General features: G+C 41.7%; 1 protein-coding gene across 10 annotated transcripts in view; it reads right to left on the bottom strand.

The window, feature by feature from the left end:
• ubr4 (ubiquitin protein ligase E3 component n-recognin 4) overlaps positions 1-17977 on the bottom strand; it is a 58665-nt gene that overhangs the window by 8707 nt on the left and 31981 nt on the right. For 5 of the 10 annotated variants that reach the window (XM_017487026.2, XM_017487030.2, XM_017487032.2 and 2 more), the window contains 29 exons: positions 17784-17888; positions 15671-15826; positions 14854-15022; positions 14498-14702; positions 14232-14345; positions 12431-12640; positions 12122-12271; positions 11541-11768; positions 11360-11438; positions 10511-10723; positions 9780-9948; positions 9499-9643; positions 9242-9327; positions 5862-5949; positions 5546-5739; positions 5171-5410; positions 4907-5045; positions 4673-4798; positions 3632-3760; positions 2807-3150; positions 2589-2679; positions 2198-2282; positions 1922-2049; positions 1708-1837; positions 1427-1584; positions 1210-1319; positions 471-612; positions 298-379; positions 16-189 (listed from right to left, as the gene is read on the bottom strand). In XM_017487026.2, the coding sequence (XP_017342515.1) occupies positions 16-189; positions 298-379; positions 471-612; positions 1210-1319; positions 1427-1584; positions 1708-1837; positions 1922-2049; positions 2198-2282; positions 2589-2679; positions 2807-3150; positions 3632-3760; positions 4673-4798; positions 4907-5045; positions 5171-5410; positions 5546-5739; positions 5862-5949; positions 9242-9327; positions 9499-9643; positions 9780-9948; positions 10511-10723; positions 11360-11438; positions 11541-11768; positions 12122-12271; positions 12431-12640; positions 14232-14345; positions 14498-14702; positions 14854-15022; positions 15671-15826; positions 17784-17888 (4389 nt within the window). The remainder of the gene's footprint in view (positions 1-15; positions 190-297; positions 380-470; positions 613-1209; positions 1320-1426; positions 1585-1707; positions 1838-1921; positions 2050-2197; positions 2283-2588; positions 2680-2806; positions 3151-3631; positions 3761-4672; positions 4799-4906; positions 5046-5170; positions 5411-5545; positions 5740-5861; positions 5950-9241; positions 9328-9498; positions 9644-9779; positions 9949-10510; positions 10724-11359; positions 11439-11540; positions 11769-12121; positions 12272-12430; positions 12641-14231; positions 14346-14497; positions 14703-14853; positions 15023-15670; positions 15827-17783; positions 17889-17977) is intronic. The other 5 variants (XM_017487028.2, XM_017487034.2, XM_053686221.1 and 2 more) reach the window with 2 other exon arrangements.

Here is a 17977-nt window from a genome sequence, read left to right as displayed (position 1 = left end):
GTTATGGACAAGTACCTGTGGTCATGTCCTCCAGCATTTCCAGCAGCATGTCCTGAGTTTCATCAATCAGTTTAGTTCTCTGAACCACTAGCTTCCTCAGGCAGAGGTATCCATTCAGCACGGTGCCCACCAGCCGGCTCTTAAAGTGCCGTTTAATAGACTCCACTTCCACGAAGGAGGACAACAGGCCTAGGGAGACAATTATAGAAGATAAGTCCAGGTCCTACTTCAGCATAAGTAAAAGCATTCCTACTCCATACGTAAAACCAAAGAATTCTGTAAACTTTTCTTCCTTACCAGTGAGACTCTTGAGTGCATAGCCTTGCTGCAGGTCTGTGCTCAATGTTGCTTCTTCTAAGGCAAGGAGATGGGCAATTTCCTGAAGAAATGAAAAGGGAAAACGTTAGATGAATAGATCTGACAATATGGACTAGACGATGTACTGGTAAGCAAAGTTTAGCAGTTGTTACCTTGTTGATAAGGTTGCCGATGTAAGGGAGAACACCACGGGCTGCCAGGTACACCTTCCAGTGAGCAGGCTTGATGAGCTTCTGGTACAAAGCCAGGTACTCAGCAGCACATTCTCCTGCAACACTCAGCTCATCCAGATAACTAAAGGACACAAGTTCCACCAAGTTTTATGTATGTATGTATATATACACACATATATATACACACACACACACACACACACATATATATATATATATATATATATATATATATATATATATGTGTGTGTGTGTGTGTGTGTACACATACACACCTGAAGATAGACCATACCTATGATCTAGCAAATAAATGCCATGCCAAATCTGATTTCAAGTTTAGATCCCTATTTAGCAAGTCACAGAGGCTAGGCCCTGTACGGGGTTATGGCACAAGCCCCAGACTAAAAAGTAAGGGAACCCAACTTGTTCTGGGTGTTGCTGGGGTTATTAATCATTTCTCTGTAAACTATGTCCACTCCGTATACCAATTGAAATAATATTAAATGTATTGAAAGGATGAGTATAAGAGAAAGAATGAGCATGAGCATACTGTGATTAACAATCCTGGGTCAAAGGACACTCTTTATGATTACAACAGGAATTACTATTAGGTCAAGACTACAGTATCCAGGTTAGATTATCCACTGAAAATTAATTGAGAAAGATTTGTAAAATACAATCTCTCTCTCTCTTTCTGGATAGGTAATGCCCACTCTACCTTGTGAGAAGGTCCAGGACCTGCTGTTTGCGGCTGGGAATAGTTGTCAGGGCCTCTACGATGGTGCACGCAGCTTGTCGCGCTGCCTGAGTGGCTGGGGTGAAGAGCACCTGAGAAAATAATTGATTCCATAAGAGTGTCTTACTAAGCACTGGTGACTTAATTACAGATCAAGATGCACCAGCATGATGGACAAAGTGTTTCAGAGAAGTTTTACCTGTCTCAGCCAATTATTGTGTCCTAGCTTAAGCAGGCGAGGAAACAGGCCCTCTGATCTAGACCTCATGAACTGTTTCCATTTCCAGACATACTTTTCCATCAGGTATTGCCTCCTAATCTCCGCCTTGTTTAAAGGCTTAGAGGCAGTCTCTTGGCCTAAAAGGGACAAGAGCACACATGCATTATTATTTTTTATGGTTTCTAGTCTTCTAGCTCATATAAAATAAATAAAATTTGGCATGGTCCTAATAAATTTCAGCCTAAATGAACGACACTCACATCTAGCAGGAAGGCACTTTTTCCAGGCCTCGTATGCTGCTTTAGGATCCTTCTTGAGCCAGAGCTGGGCCTGGGCATGTATCTCATTGCAATATGGTTTGACCGTCGTCAGAGATTCAACAGCAGCATCCTATCACAGAAGATTTATCACATTAATGAGAAGAAATAAATATAGAAATATGATCAAAGTCATTTTCAAAGTATTCGACAGTACCTTGTTTTTCTTGCTAGTGGGCGAAGGGGGTTTTATGAGCTTCTGTAAGATTCGCAGGCACATCAGAGTAATGTTTTCCACCACTACCGGAGTCTTTATATTGACTGCCATTAGGAACAGACTTAGGGCTGTGGACAGCAAAAAAGGCTGCTTTAGTGATTCATCAATTAATGAGTTAACAATTAGCAGTGTACAACTAAAAAGATGTCTGTTAAAATATATTAGTAGTGGAATACTGGCTGTCCACTACTATAGTGCAATAATGAGAGCACTCACCACAGCGGAGCCTCAGCTCCCAACAACCTCCTTCCTTCGCTATGGAGTCAGTGAGGAGCAGCATTTCATACTGCAGACTACTGACCTATATGAGAGGGGGGGGGGATTGACACAACCATCACAAACAATTTCTCCAGCAAATGTTAAGATTTGCATGTGTAGTCTTCAGAACTGTAATTGACTTGCTTACAGATAAGATGCAGTCACATTAAAAATAAATAAATAATTACTTTTAAAACTGAAAATTGGTATAGGGTGAGATTAGGGGATTCAGTGTAAGGTATGCAGTCTCCCCCCCCAAACTGTGTATGAAGAATAATCACAGTACACTCTAAAACTAGAAATCCTACGGAAAGCTACTCAGAATACATGAAAAAGAAGAGGTTCATACCAGGTCTGGGTTTGCCCAGTGCCCCTTCAAGGCCGCTGACACCTTCACAATGATGAGGTCATTCATCTGCTGAGTGGCCTCAGGGTGATCTCTAAATTAAATGATCAGTAGAAACTATTAACGTCAACACAAATCCTTAAGGGTTGAACATCTAACAAGCAAATAGTAACCGTTTTCCAAAGGATACAAACTAGGCATATTCGTGCACAGGACTGTACCTTGTGAGGAGGCAGATGAGTTGACGAACTTCCTCTCTCATGGCACTGGTGCCACGGCGAAGGTTGTATTCAAACAGCTCTCGAATGAGGCCCTGAAGTACCAGAATTTGTCTGATGGCGGTGTTGGTGGCCAGAGCACGCAGGAGAGTAATGCAGTGACCCGTGACTGCAGATGCACAGCCATAGCACTTGGTGGAAGATGTGTGACCGCAACCAAGCACAGAGAGGGCCCGGTATTGACTGGCAGTAAAAGTGGGTTGGGTGCTGCTGCGTGAAGACTTGGTAACTGCCTCTCGCTGCTGTAAGTCATACTCCAGCAGCTCTTTACGAGACGCAAGCACTTTCTGCAAGGGGTGGATAACACAAAAAATCAGCACAATCAACTTCTCTATTCCTTTCTCACTGTTTTCTCTCTGTGTCCATTGTCTCACAGTTGTCCAAAGCCTGTTTAAAGACAATAAAATGTATATATATAATGTTTGCCGTATTGAATATTAAAAATGCTGGGTGTGGGAGGTCCATAAAACGTCACTCCCCCCCCCTAGATTCTATGAACAGGAAAACTGGAAATTCCCATTTCGCCTGCTCAAGCACCTGCCCCGGTCATATATTCAAGCTACACCTATTTATTTAATTTTTTTTTTTAAATAAATACTTCAGCCTCCCCATTTCCGCAGTGACCAGGGACAATTTTTGCAACAGTCTACACACTCAATTTAATCAGGTTTAATGAAATTACATAAACTTGAGAATAATAAAAAATGAATGGCAAAAGGAAGGTTATTGTGGTTATGCATGTACATAGAATAATAGATTTTCTCCTACCTGTATGATCTTGGAGAGCTCATCAAATGAGGTTTTACAATCCCCGCTGTATTCCTGAGCCAGCTGCTGAATGTACCTGTTCACACTAGCTGTAGAGCTGCCCAGGCCTGCTCCTGCACCCGTGTCATCCTGATAGACAACCCATCATTACAGCATTACTTAAAGTTTTTCAATAACACAGTACATCATATAATGGCAAAATGCCAGGTCTGATAGAAAGGCACGCAAGTTACATTGATTACGTTTACATGGACAGCAGTAATATTATTATTTACCTTACTCTGAGTAAGATAATAATGTGATTAAGGTGTTTACATGAGTCGCTTTTAGAATACTCCTTTCACGTACCCGTTTTACACGTTATAGAACATAATTAGATTAACGGCACACGTCATTACGTCACTGCGCCACGCCATCCGACGTTCCCACCAGAATTTGATGTATTAACATACAGTTCGTCTTCGTTATGCTACCGTAGATATAGTTTTGGGTGTTTTTATTTTTATTTTAAATTTTTACGAACGCTTCCAGTGCGGTTAATTATTTGTCATGCTATACATACTAATAGACGACTGCGTGAAGCCATGGGCTGCGTCCCCAACCGCGTACTTTCCTACTGTATAGTAGCCGAGATACATGTATTTCACCTGCTACAGGCCTATAGTGGCCAAGTACACAGTTTGGGACGAAGCCGTGCTCTCGTTTGCCATAAAACGGTTGAGCACTGCCGTGTGTGTACGTGTCCTGTTGCAAAATGTGGTGAAAACTCACACGACGTTAATAATGTGATTAAGGTGTTTACATGTCTGTAATACACCTCGATAATGCGACTAAAACAGGAGTACTCCACATCTCTTAATTCAATTTGTGTTTATTTCAAGTATGACCTTAATCGGATTAAGGTAATTAAAAATAGCTGTTTACATGGTAGTTTCTTAATCAGAGTATTGTCTTAATCGAGTTAATAGTGGATTATTGTTGTCCATATAAACGCACTGACTGAGCTTCTTGAGGAGTACTGGTGATGACATGCTGACTGACCTGAGGTTTCTCTGGTGCAGCCTCGTTCACCTTCGACAGCAGACTCTCTAGCTGTGGCCGATGGCCCATGAGTTGGTGATACACACGGTCAGCTTTGTCGAGCAGAGTGTTGATGTTGGTTACAGCCTATATAGTACAAAGAAGAAAGAAAGAAAAAAAAAAGGCAATTATTATTGTTCTTCCCAATTTGAAAATGAAAGAAACGCATTATTTGTGCAAAGAAAAGTGTGTTGCCTTTTTCCTGTCTTCCTCGTTCTCAATAGGATCCACAGCACAGCAGGGCTTTGCATAGAGCATGAAATCAAAGCGTGCATATTTACAGAAGCCACAAGCATTGCACAGGAAGGGGTCCTTCTCATCATAATTAATTGATCTATAAAAGGAAGAAGAAAAAAAAAAAACTATGTTAAACATACAGTTTTCATATAAATAAATAAATAAAATAAAATAAAATAAAATAAAACAAAATAAAGGGTGCTTTATGTAGGACCTCTGTACCTGCACTTGTGACACTGGTAGACATTTTCTCCACAGTTGCCACACACTCCTGGGTTAGCAGGTACAGATGCGCTGCAGCGTGGGCACTGTAGGGTCTCTGTAGATGCCTGGTAGTTCTCATAGAAGTCTGAGAACTCGATCATTAAATTGGAGGCCACGATGGGGAGCGGCAAGTCAATCTTCACTTCTGTCTGTCCAGGGGTCAACTGCACCCTCTTAGCCTTGTGCCAGCGGGCAGGCCTACAATGGAGAAAAGACATTATGTGACAAATTATACTAACAAAACATATATCACATTATTTGACTACAGAAAATGTTCAATCAAATAAATAAATAAATAAATAAATAAATAAATAAATAAATAGCCATGCTTACTTATTCTTTAGCTCCACGATGGCCTGAACAGTCCTGTTGTTGTAGTACAGATTAATAGTGCGCACCATTTTTGTTCTTTTGAGGTCTCCAATCTTCACAGTGACTTTGCTGATAGTGTGGCTGCCAATCAGCTTCACCACTTGCTGTGTGGTTGTATAACGGGTGTCCACTTTGATAGAGGACAGTTTGATGTTCTGTCCAAAAAAAAAAAAATCCCCAGCACAGACAGTAGTGAATAAGCAATATACATCATCAGACTTAATAGACTGTACTATTTAAAAAGTTTACATAAACTCAAATGCAATTCCTGACTTACAGAGAAGGACACTTCAGGATTGTTGCATACTAAGCAGGGATCACTTTCAAGATAAAATCCATCAAATTCCACCAGGCCAGAAAGAGTACTTAAAAAGTAGGGGGAAAAAAGAAGAAAAAAAATAAATAAATCACTGTTCCTGGCTATTGTGAGAAATTACACATAACACACATTATATACCTTCATCCTCCACTTTATTAGGAACACCAGTACACCAGCACATTCATGCAGTTATCTAATCAGCCAATCATGTGGCAGCAGCGCAATGACAACGCATTCTTCTCTGAGCTCTATCATCAACAAGGAGTTTCAGCCTGCAGACACATTCACAGAATGTTTTTCCTCACCATTCGGTGTTCTCACAACGATAGAGATTTCTTGTGTGTGAAAATCCCAAGAGGTCAGCAGTGTCTGAAATATTCAAACCAGCTCATCTGACACCAACAACCATGCTATGGTTAAAGTGACAGCTCACATTTTTTCTTCATTCTGATGTTTGATGTGAGCATTAACTGAAGCTCTTGACCTGTATCTGCATGATTTTATGCATTGTGCTGATGCCACATGATTAGCTGATTGGGCAACGCTGGATACGGATGTAACCGTGGTTCTGTGAATTCCGGATGACCGCGAGACATGGCGCTACAGTAATGGATGACTCAGACCAGAAGAGTCACAAAGGAGTAACTCACCAGTAAAGAGCAGGGGTCACTACCGAAGCAGAGACCACATCGTCGGATGAAGCAATGCTGACATAGAAGCTCGCAAAGGTACAGGGAGAGGACCACATCGCCACAGCACAGACGTCACTAAGAGAGACACCCTTGAAGGCAGCCCATGAAGATTAAACAAGTCCTGGTGGAATGGCAAGTAACTACCCACCATGACAGTCTCTGTTTAGACAGAGGAGCACCCTTCTTAACACCTTGATAACAGACAAACAACTGTTCCGAATGTCTTAACTGCGCCGCAGCCCCTACATAGCACCTCAAGGCCCGTATGGGGAATAGGAGCAGAGAACGCTGCTTAAGGCTCGTCGGCTAGAAGGAACACAGCTCAATGGACTAATTAATGAGCTGGCGCAGGAGTACCTTAGGAAGGAAAGCTGGATCGGGCCAGAAGACAAACAGTGGTATCCTCCGGTTTCCAACTCATGAAGGACCGACTCACAGAGCATGAAGCTCACAGACCCTTTTCGTAGATGCCCCAGCCAAAAGAAAAGCCACCTTTAATGACTTCCACCTAAGACCTGCCCTTTCCATTGGGAGATTGGCAAAGGGACTCCAAAACCGGAGGTAAACTCTACAACGGGGAAAATGAGCCAGGTTGAGGCACCTTGCACCTTGCACCCGAGAAACTGCAAGCCACGTTATGGGAGCCCAAAGACAAGCCGTCTACAGGCGAATGGTGCACAGAGGTAGCCGCTACATAAACCTTTAAGGTGGAGGCTGCCCTACCACTGTCCAAAATACCTTGTAGGAATCCCAAAACTACAGAGACTGCACATCTTATAGGGTCACCCCCACGAGTCTTGCACCATGTTCAAAAAGACTCCCATCGATAGGCACAAACGCTCACGTAGAAGCAGCCCTTGCGTTGAGAACAACGTGAACGACTGAAGGCTCACAGTCTGCTAAGAGGGAGTTGGCACCAGAGGCCAAATCCATAACTGTAGGCGAGCCAGGTTCAGATGCCAAATACGTCTGTCCATCTGAGACGATAGATCTCTCCTGAAGGAAAGCAGCACCCTGTGTCTGCCTTGAGCAATTCTGTGAAGTGTCTCTCACAGCAGAGGAATTGGAAGAAAGGCATACAGGAGAAATCCAGCCAATCGTGTGACCGTGCGTGCTTCCCCAGCGGACTGGACGTTTCCATCTGGTCAAACCACAACGGGCAGAGAGTAGCGTTCTACAACTTCCGCAATACTGAATTCCTGCAAAAAATGTCCTGAACTACATCCAGGTGGAGCCTCCACTCGCCCGGATGAAGCCAATTTCTGGACAGAGCATCTGCAGCCTGACTGGCAATCCCTGGTAGATAAACAACCTTCGTGATGCAAACCATGGGAGGGACCAGGTAAGGATATCGTGAGCGAGCCGTAGCAAGCCCTCTGACCTCATGCCCCCTTGGTGATTCAGATTGAAAACCGTCCAAGTGTTGTCCGAGTGCTGTCACAAGCACATGACGGCCTGTCAGGACCAGGAGGAAGTGTCTCAGGACCAGAAAAACCACATGCATCTCCAGTAGGTTGATGTGATCCATAGACCGCTCCCTTTACCATTCGCCACAGACACCCCTGTGGTTCCAAACTGCTCCTCAACCGTTGAGGGATGCATCGGTTACCACATCCCGACAATGATTAACAATATCCAACAGAATGCCTGCTGTCAAAAAAGCTGGTGCAGTCCAGCCAAAGGGCATGTACACAACAGCGAGTCACTACGATCTGCCGATGATGATGACTGAATGGGTCTAGACTGAAGTATGAATCGATCGTCACCACAATTAACGTAATGGACTGCGTGGGAGACAATGGGCTCTCAACTTGGCAACACTGTCTAGTAGCAGCTGGCAATCGTGCACAGCCTGGTCCCTCATCTGAGTGCAAAGCAAAAAATCATCCAGATACAGCAGAATCCACAACCCCTGTGACCACAGGGGTGACATGGCAGCCTTTATACACCTCGTAAACACTCGAGGGGCTAGAGAAAAACCAAAGGGTAGGACCCTGAACTGGTAAGTCTGGTTTCTGAAGCTGAAGTGTAGTTTTGAAGAACTTCCTGTGATGCACAGCAAAAGGAACATGAAAGTATGCATCCATCAGGTCGACACTCTTGAACCAATCTCCCTCCATCACCGACCGAAGAACCACGGCTGTGCACAACATCCGGAAGGGGAGCTTCTTTATAAACTTGTCTCTCCTCAAATCTGAAGATTGGATGAAAACCTCCATCCCATTTTGGAAACAGAAAATATGTGAAGTAGAACCAGTCCCTCTGAACCAGGGGGTGAACCACCTTTACTGCCCTTTCCTCTAAGGAAAGAAATTCTTGAGAGAGAGAGAGAGAGAGAGAGAGAGAGAGAGCATTCTGGATGCTTCACAAAAACGTTTGGGGCCAGCATTTGAGGTGGAGTGCTGAGCTGCAGTGGCTTATATCACCTCTGCTCAGCTCACGTCACCACGTGACTTATTTTCTCTACCTATCTGGCTGGTGCTGCAATCATCCACTAATGTAGCGCCGTCTCTGGCGATCAGGAGGAATGAAACATAACTGCATAAATGAGCAGGTGTTTTTTATAAAACAACCGGTGATGTGTATACTTAAGACAGATATTGATATTTACAATGCACAGATGGACAAACTATCCTGACTACTTACTTGTAAATATTTGAGTTGGGATGATTAGTAAGTATGTGGTTTTGTGCCCTCAAAATCTCCACAGCTTTTTGAGAGTATTCCTTCAGCTATGAGGAACCAAATTTTTTTTTTTTAAATATTAAGAGAAATTTATTTCAGCAGCAGCAAAAAAACAACAACAAAAAAAACCACAAGTGTATTTATCAGTAAGAATGTCATTATTTGCATGTTGCAATAAGAAAACACACATCTGCATTGGTATTATTAGTGAAATCCACCTTCTTTTCTGTTTGAGGGGTTTTGAGTGAGAAATAGCCCAACAGGTCCACAAACTGAGCAGCTTTACGGCCATAGGCAGGGAGCTCAGGCCAGATAGCCCAAGTCAGGTCCAGCAGTAACTCTTGGTGGGCTTTGGTAGAATTCCTATAAGGAAGACATTTGCTGGGAATTAACAGACTTCTATCAAATGCAGCAAACATTACAATGAAATTTCACGAGAGAACGATCAAGCAAAGCAGTACAGTGAAGTGAGAGTATGTGTGTTACATATGCTATGTACCTGTAGATGTGCAGAGCCAGGCAGTGGGCTTGCCAGCGCACAGAGGAAGAGTTGGACTCCAGCAAGAAGCAGCGCAGGAACTGAATCAAAGTTTCTTTGTCTGCAAATTTGTTGAGCTGACTAACCAGAGCACTGCACAGCTGATCCTCCTGACTGCCCGCTCCTTCACCTGTACAGGGCAAAACAAGATGCAAGGGAGAAAAACAAAATGCTGAAGCAAAACAATCCAGTAGTGACAAAAGAGAAACGCAATGTGAAGACATGCTTCCTATTTACAGAATTATGTTGTACTTGGCATTTCCTAGTTGACACTCCAGGCTTCTGATCTAAACATACTCCACTTTCTCCGCTTTAAAAAACATGCATGTCCGCAGAAATGCGACTAACAGTGTATACTTTAACTGGAAATTTTATTTGACAACTTTCAAATTTCTACTACATTAGCAAGAGGGATAGTAGGGCACTGGAACAGGAACCCGAATTGCGGTACAAATGAAAACCAAATACTTCTCTGCTACAATAACTGAAAAACTGAGGTAGAGGGAATAAAGCTTACTGTTTGTCATTTTTAACTTGTTTATATCTGCATGGTAGATTTTGTTCCTGATCGTAAATCTCAACTTTACCACTTCATTGCACAACAATTATATCTTACCAAGTCCCAAATACAATGAAACGCATCATTACACAAAACAGAGTTAAAATTTGTTCTTGGGAGAATTAGTGATCACCTTCTTTATCCTTCTCTTTGTCCTCCTTTTTGCTCTTCTTGCTAGAGGACTTGCTCTGGGAGGACTGGGAGGCTCCAGCACCCGAAGAGCCTCCAGAGGAGGAGGCAGCCAGAACTTTACTACCACACAGTGCACAGGAGAGCAGCTGAAGCAGCACTGGGGAGACACCCTCATCCACCAGGAAACTCACTTGCAGTAGGAAGTACAGCACAGCTGCCAAGAAAGACAAATGCAGCAGCACTTCAACATTGTAATCAACCAAAAGGACACATCTTAAAAAAAGGTACATTTTATTTATTTTCTTTTTAAATTAGAAAATAAATAAAAGGCACATTTTTACAATATGGATGTTTTCTGTGAGGAGACATTTATTTAGCATTTCTGGAAGTAGTTTCCAGTGTCCAAAGTAGTCGTCCTTTTTGCCTAAAATTTTCAGAAATGTATTCTTGGCATTTTCTCAACCAATTTCTTGAGGAATCTCCCCGAGATGCTTTTTAAACAGTATTAAAGGAGTTCCCACCTACGCTGGACACTTACTGGCTGTTTTTTTGGGAATATTTCACTCCAAGTCGTCCATTTAATAAAATATTTTTTGTAAGTAAAATGTTAGTTTTCTAATGAAACAAATTAATATGTTGGCACAATTATATTTTTGTCTACAATACTGATTTAAAACATTTAATCATACACCTTCAAATCAAAAGATTTTTTAAGTGTCTCCAAACTTTTGACTGGTAGTGTATAGAAGCAGCAAGCCCATTCATGTTGTTTTACTTGTGCACATTATACCGCTAAGTCTTTCATTACTCAATATTTAAAAATATGAAGAAAAAATCCCCTAAGACTTACAATCATCCTTGATACAGAACTTTTGCCAGTTGATTGTTCTCTGAGTTGCTATTTCAGCACAAGCTTTCAAGTGCTCCATCTAAAGCAAACAGACAAACCATCAAAAGTGTTAACTCCTAAGCATTGTCACACTAGAAAATAGACACACAGTCATACACAGCGTTCCAAGGGCCCCACTCACTAGATTGATGAGTGTGTCATATTGTAGCGCAGAGCCAGAGGTTGCTGTGACGATGCCTCCCCTGAGGAAGATGCCCTGCTCTTCCAGAAGCTTTTTGATGCTGCGAACATGAGAGTCTAACGTATGGAGATCTCTCAATTGGCGATACTTCTCCTTTGAACCGCAGATAAACAGCAGCAACTTCCTCACCTGCCTCCTCACAAATGGAGTCTGTTGGATCATCAGGTACTGCAGAAGGGCAGGACATAAAAGTTCAAATGGGTCCCCATTAAATCTAAGCACACAAAACTTGAATATGCAGGCCAGTATTGTACACTATATGGACACCTGACCATCAAACCCATATGTGCTTGTTGAATATCCCATTCCAGATTTAGTCCATGTTTGCTCTTATGAGAACCTCCACTCTTCTTTCCACTAGATCTGGAGTGTGGTTGTGGGGATTTGCCCATTAAATCAAAAGAGCATTAGTGAGATTGGGCACTGGGAAAGTTCCCAGGTTGGGGAAGTCCGACATGGGTGTGATGGTCAGGTCTCTGCATACTTTAGTGTATAAGCTAGGGAGGATAAGACTGACTTACCTCAGATAGGAAGTAAAACCAACAGTGGTCAAAGATGGGGGGTGGAATGCGGGGGTTTGTGTCAGCAATCTTCTTGATCTGGTAGGGCAGCCGTAGCACCATTTCAGTGAGTAGCTGGGAGTATGCTTCAAAAACATCAGCAGCATGACCCTGAGGAAGCGGCACAACATGTTTGTTTTCCATTCTAACTATGTTTTAGCACAAACCTCAACTTATATGAACGCTTACATAATCTGGTAGCTGCTGAAATCAGACAGACCATCATCGGATTATTCGTGAAGAAAAAAAAAAAAACTAAATCTGTATTACCTTGACATACTGCCTCAGGAAGAATGGGCTCATGTCAGGCGGAGAAGAGGATGTGTGGGGTTTGAGGAGCTGACTAGCAGCTGCTGGTTCCTCCTCTCCCTGCTGGGTTTTCCAAAACTCTAGCAAAGACTTAAGCACATGCAGACAGTAGTCTATCGCTCCCAGACTCAACAAAGCAGTTGCCGTTGCATTAGAAATGAGTGAGGAAGACTGCAGGATAAAAAGCAAAAACAAAAAAAACAATCGTGAACATCGATAATTTTTTTTTTGGAAGTGCCACTTAATAGTGTGGAATAAATGTTCTGAAAAAAAAATCCAGTTTGTAGTAGATTTGGGTGTTAGGTTTATGTTATTAAGTGTAAATATTAGAGCTGCAACAACTAATCTATAATCTATAATCGTTGTCAACGAATCTCATTATCGATTGGTTGGTCTGCACGTGGCGATTTACTCCTTACGTTACTTCTGTTCCGAAAACAAGCTTCGGAGAGTAAATACTAAAGTTGTGTCCCAAATGAAGTACTGTACACTTACACTATGCACTACTGTCTAGTGTGTGGATTTTAGAAAGGTAATATCTCAAAAATAACACTAGCTGTTTTCTTTTTACTAACCGGAAGTATAAGCCACTTCCTAGACAACGGCGCATGACATCATACGCATGCTAACATTAGCAGACACCCGAGTCACAGACAATGACTTTCTTCAGTTTCCTTTCTGTCAGCGTGACCTCTTATTCCCAACATGACCTCAGTCACCATCAGACGGAGGCAAAATCGTCACGTGACTGAGGAAGAAAGTGTGTAACCTCCAAGTCCTCTAAGGCAGGGGGAATTTTAAACACCATGGAAGTCAAACTGATCCACGAGGACAAACTTATGTTTATATCCAAAATGCTCCACTGTGTGTAAGGGGCAGGGGAAACTGGTGCAAGCTGCTTAAAAGGTTTTAATTTTAGTTTAATTTAAGCTTAGTCATTATATGCGGTATTTGCCCGCTTGCAGTGTAAATTCTGTCGTTTATTATAATGGAAGTGATGTTAGTAACAGGGCCAGGTTGCTGATCACGCGCGGTGTAGAAGCACTGATATACAGTGCAAGCAAGATCTGTAATGTCTAATTAAAACATGATGATCAAAAGTAAAATAATATGTCTAAAGGCAGCAAGTAACAGAAACCACAAGGTGCAGTGAGTGAGTTTTTATTATTAATTTAGGACTAGTTTAATTCGGTGCTTTTTGTGCATCCATAAAAATAATGCATAAATACTATGAGAAAAGTTTATGCATACATGCATGAAATTTATTTTATAGTATTTATGCATTATTTTTATGGATGCACAAAAAGCACCGAATTAAACTACAGTCCTAAATGAAAAATATTCTGAAATTCTAAAATATATTCTGGTGTGTGTGTGTATTGGGTTCTTTTCTGTTTTGGACAAACAGTTGTGTAAATTTTTAGTGTGAAGCAACACTCAGTTTGTGGATTTTATTTCAAATAAACAAAAGTATACTGAAAGTTTACCCCGTCCAATCCGATTAATCGAAAAAATATAATCGGAAAAGTAATCAATTATGAAAATAATCGTTATTTGCAGCCCTAGTAAATATAAATCTATACTGTATAGGTTATTGCAAAAATACTGATTAGTGTTGAATACAATGAATCTTTGACAGGTTATACAAAGACCCTAAAAAGGTAGTACATAAGGGCAACAAACAAAACAGAATGAAATATGTTATTTGTAGAAACATGTACTAAATGTTATTTAAATAAATAAATACGAGTTGCTAGGATACCTCAGAGGAAGGCTTGGAGCCAGACTTTGTACGTGACATGAAGACACTAAGGAGCCTCATGATGACTAGATGCACTTCATTTATAGGGCTGCGCTCATTCTTCTTTGAGACATCCTGAATGGAAACATGAAAAGTTCATAGTTAATACCTGGTAATGATTGGGGAATATGGTCAATATAAATGCACCATGCTTCCCACCATGTGGGGAAAAAAAGGAAAGCAGGGGAAGAAAAAGTAAAAGAAAAAAAAAAAAACCTTCTACTGACCTTTTTGTGCATCCCAAGCTCACCAATGAGCTGGGTCAGTAGGTCATCTAGCGCTCCCTTGTCCTTCTCATCCTCTCCATCCAGGTCAGCGGTCAGCATGAGAATCACCTGCATGTAGGGAATGGCACGTACTCCACCCACACTGTGCAGCTGAGGCAGATGTTGCAGGAGCCGCTCTAAGAGCATTAACCGTACCATGTGCAGCCTAAACAATGAACAACAAACAGAATTTCCAACATACAGTAGATTAACAGCTGAAACTGTAACTTATGTAAAACATACAGCCATCTGCTCTGTATATTAAACGTGTAATACATTTTAGTGCAGTGCTGCTTCGTGTAATACAAAGGGCAGACCTATTGCTAGTGTGAAGATCCCCCTCGTTTTCTCCTTCTCCTTCAGAGCCGTCTCCCTCCTGCTGGGCTGTGGTGGTGCTGATGGCTCCAGTGCTGGAGCTCACACTGCCTGGCCCTGCATGGTGGCCCTCCACTGTGGTGTCTCCGTAAGCACTGCTGCGCCCAGACACTACCAAAAAAGAAAAAAAACAGATTTTTCAGACAGTATAATCCTAATTAGAGCCCATGTTAGACTACAACGACTGAAGAACAAACAGCTCAGTCATTTAAGCCAAAAGCAACACTAGTGATGACTATAAAGTCTGGCAAGTTTAGTATTTCAATGTTGCCGAGAATTATCTACCTTCTGCATTTGTTTGCAATGCCAAACTGCTAACCATGTAATATTTTTGTTGTACGCGAAGAGTAAGGTGATTGTACAGACAAAGTGCTCCAAGAAAAACAAATATTGATATTTAAATCATACAAAGATTTCCAGAAAAGTAGTTTGTCAGAAAATACAGGACTCTCAACTACGTGCCACTAAAACTGCATAAGATGAAAATCTTGAACTTAAAAGACGGGACGGTATGAACCGCAAAAAATTGTTTCAACCCAGTGACTGAATTTTGCTTCCCCCCTATCAAACCGCTGACGGACAGCGGTGGCAAAAATCCACCCACAGAGATAATAAGACTGTAACCACCAAGACTTTAATAGTTACAGTGTACAATCTCTATGCAATCTATAGACTGACTGAGGCAGAGACTACTTAAACTGTTATAAAGTTGTAATATATCCAGCCCCTCACACTCTGCTAACCAAAAATCTCCCTCACCGTTATGTTCTCCAGCAACTGAGTCAATGGCGCTGCCTCCACTCTCAGAGCCCACACTGCCCCCGTGCTCGGCGGGAGAGGTGCGCAGCGTGGAGCCGTCTGTGGCCGCTGTGCTCCCCTCATCGTCCGAGGCTGGGGCTGAAAGTATAACCAGAGCTGTTACAGGAAAAAGACAGCAGGCTTTGCAAGGGGGTTTTCTAAGGTACAGGCAAAGACATACAAGCAATTACAAGGATGCCACTGTTTACTATACAACCAGCTGCTAATTCATTAGTTATAACTAACCCGTATCTACACTTATGGTCAGTTGTAACAAGTACATATAATATTAGGGCTGCACAATTAATAGGATATTGATCGCGATTTTGACTGCCCACGATTAAATGAACATGATCGACTGCGATATTGACGTTTAAAGTTCGTCCTCCACTCATAGAAAATTCCGCTGTTTTCTCCACTAAAATCAAGCGCTTCCTACACTTACAGCCAAACACATAGAGCAGCGCAGAGCTGACGTCATTTTGTAGTGCCAAAACCCGGAAACGGTATTAGCATTTTGGCGCTTGAGCTGCCAGTTTCTCTGCGAGCTCCAGCGCTTGCGCGAGGGGAAATCATGACACTAGCTAGCATGATGCTAAATGGCAATACAGAGGTTGTCGGACATTAAACCTCATCACACCAAACGGGAAAAAACTTTGCAGTTAAACTCAGGCCTCTACAGTGCGACCATTTTTGTCGTATTTGCGACTGAAGTACTTTGTCCGACTGTGACTAAATAATTATTCGCTCCAGTGCGAGTGACCTGTTCGGAGTTGTATAATACAATCGGAATAAAAACTACAGAAAGTCCAAAATGCAACTACACCAGTTACTGCATCTACACCAAAATGCAACTACACCAGTTACCAGTAACTGCAACAGTTACTTTCACAATGCTTTCCATCTCCTCAGGCAACCAAACAAGTGTGGAAATACTGCAGAGAAGCCATTATGATGACGAATAACACTGAACATCATCTGCTTCTCTCAACTTCCCGATCTCACAACTGCCATCTTTTATTGATCACGCACTATGTTCCTAAATTCTGTCATAATTGACAAGTTCTCATGCCTACTTGTTTGTTATATTGTGGCACATTAACACTCCCATCTCTTTAAAAACAAACAAACAAACAAACAAACAAAAAAAAACACTAAACTTCAACTGTGCTCCTAAATTTTTGTAATCTCCTAAAAGAAATTGTCTTGCGTCTCTCCTCCTGTAAACACTTATTGCCTTTTCTGCATACGCCTGAATTGTTTTCATTTAGTTGCATATTGTTATATTTAATACATATTTTCATTTGGTTGATGGCATTTTTATATTTTTACTAATCCTATATTTAGGGTACAATTTTATTTATATTTTGCTTCTATGAGACAATGCACTTTAAGGACCAGTCTAATTTGATGCAAAGATTTGTACATTAGCAGGAATGTAGCACAACATGGAGGCTAAAGCAGCAGTCTGTTTGTTTAAATGAGTAAGTACAATAAAAATATTTTGTCCCTAAAATCAATGAATAACCATGATAAATAATCGAGATCTCAATACTGATCAAAATAATCAGGATTATCATTTTGGCCATAATCGTGCAGCCCTATATAATATAGGTGCTTTCTGCAAGTATACAATTACTGACTGTATTCCCCTCTTCCCTGTTCATCAGTAGAAAGAGACCATGTTCCCACATACATAAGTTATAATTAAGTTACCTAATAAAATACCAATTAGTGCAGCTAAGAAATGAGCTGAGTGTATGTATAAGGGTCTACATCTAAAAAGTTCTAAACCAGAGCTTCATAATCCTGGTCCTGGAGTAACCCCTACCCTGCACACTGTGCTATTTTACCTTCTCTAACTCACCCAGATCAACCTAGCTCAGTCTAGCTGATGAGCAGAATTCAATTAGGGGGGGAAAAGCTAAATGTGCAGGGGCAGGAGTTCACCAAAAGTCGGATTATGAAATTTTTTGAGTATCTTACGAGAAATTCTTACTATAAAATGAAGGATTTTACTTTGCTACGAATGTGCTCAAGAAAAGTACAGCTGAGGAAAAGCAGGTGCAGTTACCTGATGCAGTTGTGTCTGATAAGGTGCCTGCATCCAGAGAGGAGGAGCTTGGAGCTTGACCAGAAAGGCCCAGACTCTGTAGACCCAGAGCACTGCTGCTGCTACCTGTAACAGTAACATATGCAGACACACATCACAAACAAAGCTGCGATGTAGCACAACATTTACCTACAGGCCATTTTACATGTAGGTAA

This window comes from Ictalurus punctatus, chromosome 15, assembly GCF_001660625.3.
Source record: "Ictalurus punctatus breed USDA103 chromosome 15, Coco_2.0, whole genome shotgun sequence".
In the NCBI taxonomy this organism is placed as follows: domain Eukaryota; kingdom Metazoa; phylum Chordata; class Actinopteri; order Siluriformes; family Ictaluridae; genus Ictalurus; species Ictalurus punctatus.
The sequence above is the reverse complement of the archived record's forward strand: the minus strand, read 5'-3'. Positions and strand labels throughout refer to the sequence as shown.